Source organism: Notamacropus eugenii, chromosome 3 (genome assembly GCF_028372415.1).
Source record: "Notamacropus eugenii isolate mMacEug1 chromosome 3, mMacEug1.pri_v2, whole genome shotgun sequence".
Taxonomy (NCBI): Eukaryota; Metazoa; Chordata; class Mammalia; order Diprotodontia; family Macropodidae; genus Notamacropus; species Notamacropus eugenii.
In genome coordinates this window covers 106,521,633-106,527,710 of record NC_092874.1, presented here as the reverse complement: position 1 = coordinate 106,527,710, position 6,078 = coordinate 106,521,633, and the positions used below count along the sequence as shown (strand labels likewise).

At 40.5% G+C, this 6,078-nt stretch overlaps 1 protein-coding gene across 1 annotated transcript; it reads right to left on the bottom strand.

Annotated features, from left to right (window-relative positions):
* Positions 1-400: 400 nt before the first annotated feature.
* Positions 401-5,773, bottom strand: LOC140531234 (trypsin-like). The gene is made up of 4 exons (XM_072650294.1): positions 5,734-5,773; positions 3,643-3,802; positions 1,260-1,695; positions 401-550 (listed from the first exon to the last, which is right to left on the bottom strand). Exons 1-4 carry the CDS (start codon positions 5,771-5,773, stop codon positions 401-403), a joined length of 786 nt encoding a protein of 261 aa, XP_072506395.1.
* Positions 5,774-6,078: the final 305 nt, after the last annotated feature.

Sequence of the window (6,078 nt, the reverse complement as noted above, 5' to 3'; positions counted from 1 at the left end):
TGAGGCTAACAATAGCACCTACTTTTCATTATTGTTGGATCAAATGAGAAAATAATTATAAAATGCTTAGCATAGTGCCTGACACATAGTATGCCCTATATAAATTGTTAGCTATATTAGCTGTACCATTATGTGAAGCACTACACAAAGTGTAAAATTTTATACATATATATAATATAGATAGAAATATACATATATACACATATATGTGTGTATATACACATATGTATATATGTATGTATACATGTGTGTGTATATGTCAAAGGTTACACTCAGAGAAGTTGTATGATATTAAAAAACTTAGTCATTTTCAGGGCCTGGAGTTAGAATGGAAATTGTTGCATCTCCTTTCCAGAAGGAAAGAAGGAGGAAGTCAAGGAAGGGAAGTAAGGAAAGGAACTTAGTTATCAGCAATAGTCTTTTCAATCCAATCCACATAGTTGCAGACCTTGGTATAGACACCAGGATTGCCTTTCCTGGCACAGTCTATGCCCCATGAAACGATGCCTTGGAGTTGACCTTCGCAGACCACAGGACCACCTGAGTCACCCTGGAATACAATGGAAAGAAGGTCAAGCTTTTCTTTCAGCCCTGAGAGGACAGAGTTCACAGTCAGACATATTACTCCTTTCGTGTTTTCTCTCCCTATCGTGTGTGCCCATAGAGAACTCCGCAGAGATAAAAAGGAAGATAGGCCCTTATGTCATTCTTTCTGTCCCAGTTTTTTTCTTTACACAATCTCTTCCTAAGATGCTCATGTTGAAGAGACACTTTTCGTTGTTGTTTTTGACTAGTTTCACTTATATTTGACTCTCTGTGACCCCATTTGGGGATTTCTTGGCAAAGATACTGTAGTTTTGCCATTTCCTTCTCCAGTTCATGTTATAGATGAGGAAACTGAAGCAGACAGGGCTAAGTGACTTGGCCAGGCTCATACAGCTAGTAAGTGTCTAAGGATGGATTTGAACTCCTAATTCCAGGGCTTGTGCTCTATTCGCTGCACCATCCAGATGCCCTGAAGAGACACACATACAGGCATTTCTGTATTTCTATTTCTTCTCACTACAAAATCATTTCAGAGGGAACATTCTTAATTCTTCTCTGTCCCCACCTCCAGAAGAGCTTTCCATCCCATCATTTAGCTTCATTTTTAGAGGGCCCCAGCTGGGAGATAGCTTCTTGCTGGCTCATGGGAGAAGAAATATAGAGAAGAGAAAGAATCAGATTAAGTTAGTACTGAGGGAAGGGAGGCCACTGACCTGACAGGTATCCTTTTTACCTTCCATAAATCCCAGGCAGATCATATTTCTGGTGATCCTACCAGGGTAGGCATCTTGGCAGATATTGTCAGAGAGTACAGGAGCATTCAAGCACTGAAGGATGTTGGGGGACTTGGGTTTTGGGCACAAGTTCTGTAGTCCTAATTCAGCTAGCCACTTACAGACACTCATCCGAGTTAATCCCCAGCCAGAGATGAGGCAGTTGGTGCCAGCAGTCACACAGGAAGTGGGTAAGGAGATTGGAGACACATGAGAGCTGAGGGTGGCAGATTCAGTCAGCTTAATCAGCATAACGTCATGGTTGATATCCTCATTACTGTAGCTGGGGTGGCAGATCACCTTAGTAGAGTTGATGATTTGCTCAGTGCCCTCAAGAGCCTTAAGGTTGTAGGCACCTAAGATCACTTGCATTTGTCTGGATAAGTTAAAAAAATAAGAACATCCCTAAGCAACCTGATTTCTGTTCTTTTCCTCCAATTCTTCAAACAAGGAACCAACTATGTCTCGTAACTCACTCCCCCAACACCCTCAGGCTTTGGAGCATGTATTCTACAGATGCTCATATTAAAGATGGTGAAATCAACATTCCCCTTTCTGATACCACTGCTTCCCATAGACAATTGCCATATCAGAATGCATAAGGGTGGTGATTTGCCCTAGGTAGTGGAAAAAGAAGACAGAATCAAGGGTTTTCATGTATCATTTACCATATTCCCTATCAGGGCATTTTAGGTACAAGAGATGGAGGAGGAGTCGGAGGCATCTTAAAATATAACTGAAGGGCCGTCATCAGGAGAATAGGTTTCCCTATGTTCTTGGAAATTTTACCTTGGAAATTCTAGACTGAGGGGTTCCTTTGGACATTTTGTATTGAAGGACTCCTTTAATTATAGTGAGATTTTTTCTCCCCCTCCTCCATCTTCAATGCTAATTGATAGTCATTTGTAGAGCTCTCTCTCCACAGAGCAACTTATCATGTTACTAACCCTAATTATGGTCCTCTTCCACTCCTCCTCCAGGATATGCCATGTCTTCAGTCCTCTGTGAGATCATACAAGGAGCCCTGAAGATGGCCAACTTTGGGAAATTCACTTCCCAAAGTTCAAGCCTGGGTAACCTCTAAATTTCATGACTGAAATAAATACAGGGACTGAATTCTTCATTTCAGTTCCCTATGTCCCCTTCACTGGGGAGTTTCCAGGGTAATCTCTTGACAATTACCCAAGACTTCAAAAAGTCTAGTGGGAAATTTTAAAACCCAGTGAAGGTAGAGAAAGAGCTAAAGAATGAAGGGTTGCAGTTGGTTAAATCCTTCCTATTGGGGGGTTTAGTCTATCTCTATATCTACCATGGGGGTATTGGGATAGTAGATGGCAAGTCAGCCTTGAGTCTAGGAAGATCTGGGTTCAAATTCTATTTATGACACAAACTCTCTATGTGACAGTGGACAAATCACTTCCCTCTCAGAACTCAGAAATCTGGCCCAGAGATTGAAAGTTTCAGAAAAGGCTGACTTTGGTAGAGGTAATTACCTCACCTGTGAGTCCCCTATCCCAATCAAAATCACAGGCCTAGTCGCTATCTTATCTGTTAAAGGTTTCTCTTCCTATCCCTGTTCCTGACTCCCTCATGGACCTGCGGGGCACCTCGACCCTGCTTTTCTGTTCCTGTTTGTGCATTGTCTTCGCAGCCTTCCCCATTAGTATGTATGTCCCTTGAAAGGAGGAACTGTCTCTTTTGATGAATGTATTTATATCCCCAGTGCTTACCTTAGTTCTTGGCACACAGTAAGTGACTAATAAAGGCTTCTTTCTAAATACTATGTGCTGCCACTCTCTTGTCTAGGTTAACTTTAATCTTAGATCCCTTCCTTGCCTGTGTACACACTACAGTTTTGAAAGATAAGTACCTTGAGCTATAGTATCCTCTCCCATCTAGGGACCCCCTGGTTCTCAATGCAGAGTTGTGTATGTATGTGTGTGTTTGTCTTTTATTGCTGAAGAAGACCATGCCATCAGAGAAATAATGACATGATTTGCACTTGACTTTGTTTTGAGTGAAGGAGGGTTGTGCAAGGTCACCAGCCTCACTTCTCCTCCAGAGCCATCTGAATCTAGTGACCAGATATTCATCAAGATGGCTGGAGATGACCCAGGATGAGGCAATTGGGGCTAAGTGACTTGCCCAAGATCACACAGCTAGAGAGTGTCAAGCGTCTGAGGAGAGATATGAACTCAGGTCCTCCTGACTCCTGCACTGGTGCGCTATCCACTGCACCACCTAGTTGCCCCTCAATGCAGAGTAAGCTCTGGGGAGTTCTAGCAGCTCAGTTTGTTTTAGGGAGTGATAGTGAGTCACTTACGGACTGTAGCAGTGAGCAGCTGAAAGTACCCACTGAGTGCTGATGAGGGAACCACCACACATAGAGTCATCAGCAGCTATATACACCTGGTAAGGAACTGAGTTCCTTGCACAGTTCTTCCCTCCTATGATTCTTTCGACATTAATCCTGGGGAAGGCAACTGAAGGTAAAAAGAAATAGGAATTACTGGTTAAATTAATCTCCCTTGAAATGTTAACTCTTCCACAATGCCTTCTAAGGTTAAGCAGAGAAAAGCTAGCTAGTAACGTTCCTTTGCCGTATATAATTGGGACATTAATGTTCTATGGCTGTTTTCCTCAAAGGTATCTCAATTGTATACTTATCTTTTCTTCACACACATGCTAGACACATGGTGTAACTATTCAACTGTCCATTCATACTTATGATTTAGATCTGGTCCATTAGTATTATTGTAGATATTTTGGCTCTTCTGACTTATAGCTCCTGAGGTCAAAAGCTGAGTAGACATGTTTTGCAGAACATTCTTGGTAACCCCTGGGTTAAGTAACCTTTAGGTTACCTAAATCTTTAGGTTTAGATTGTTTAGAAAAATAATTTAAACTTGAAAGAATTTCTCTTTTTATCCTTGAATTTGGAGGTCATGCAGATATATTCTTTTTTAAAAAAATTAAATATTTTTTCCCTAATAACATGTAAAATCAATTTTAATGTTCTTTTTTTTCTTTCAGATTTGGGGTTTAAATTCTCTCCTTCACTCCCTTCCCTTTCCCCCTCATGAAGAAGGCAAGCAATTTGACATAGGTTATACATATGTAGTCATGCAAAACACATTTCCATCTAAGTCATACTGTGAAAGAAAACACAGGTCAAAAAAAAGCCTTCAAGAAAAAAAAAAGAAAAAATATGCTTCAGTCTCATGCAAATATATTCTTCAAAGATTTGGGATCACAGTGGTGGTGGGAGGTGATAATGACATTAGTGAATTATTCCAGAGCAAAGAAAGGAAGGTAGATCAGGGATAGAGAAGCTTCAGCCAACTATCAGAGAACGTCACAACATTGAAACTCTGGTTGTCAATTTTCCTATCTTGTCAGTGGCTCATAGACTGTTTCTCTAGATTTCTTCCAGCCCATCCTTTTCCTCATAGGTATTTATTTGCCAATCCCTGTAACCCACCTTCCCTTCATTGCTCTGGAATAATTACCCCATATTATCATCATTGCCCACCACCACCACATCTTTAAATGGCCAAGCTAGATCTCTAATTTTGAGAGGTGAGTCAACTTAGAATTTTATGTTTCAGGCAAACTGGACCTTTACCTATTTCTTGAAGTTGACATGCCATCTCTTACCCTTTAGGTTTTACAGCAAGTCATCCCTCATGCTAGGAAGACGCTTCTGCCCCATTCTCATTTTTAGATACTTTCTCTTCCTTCAAGGTTCATTTCAAGTGCTATGTAGATGAACTCTTCCTCAATTACTCTGTCAAAGTCATCTCTCATCTACCACCCCCCCCATTACATCCTGTTTTTTTGTGATGCTTATCTCTGTGCATGTTACAGTCTTCTCTCTTTACAATTCTTCCCCCACTTCCATACCTGGTCCCCTTCAAGTGATTGTAAGTTTCTTGAAGGAGGAGATTATCTTATTTGTTTTTTATCTTTGATCCCCAACTCCAAACATAGTTCCTAAGATATAATAGGCATTTGATAAGTATATAGTGGTGATTTTTAAATGACTCCAAATATGTGGAAAGGACAAGATACAAGTTCTCCCTTTCTTTAATGTCTTCTTCAGCTATTAAATTCTTTCTGCTCTTTACTGTTGGTTCGTTTTTGCACTTTCTAAAGCTTTTTCTAATGCCTCTATGTCACATTTACTTTGCTTTCTCTGAATACCCATGACACATAGAGTTTATACCATAGAATTCAACATTATTATATGATGTATTGTTGGCTACTATTTCCTTATGTTAATCTTGTTCCTCCAAATCAATTGCAACCTCCTTGAAACTAAAACCATGCCATATACTTTGCATTCCACACAGTCACTAGCACAATGATAGGACTCAATAAATACTTGTTCCCTGAATGAGCAAGAGTGACTTACCAGCAGTTCCTAGGAAAAAAAGGAAGACAAAAGACTTCATAGTGATTCTAGGGATCCAAACACGCTGGTGTAACCCCGAGTTCTCACTCACTGTTTTTAACCCTTTCTACTTGGCACCAAAAAAGCTGAGGAATGAAAATAGTGACTCAGCAACTCCTTTACAATTCCAAATTTAGCTTTTGACTCTGGCCAGGACGGAAGAGACTCCAGTATTGGTATTAATCATCAAGTGTCATTTCTATTGTTCTTGGAGCTTTGGGAAATGAGAAGAAGAATCCACCTGGGAGGGATTTTCCTCCACATAAAGTTAGGATTAGGCTACAGGTGTAGGAGTGCCAGGTATCC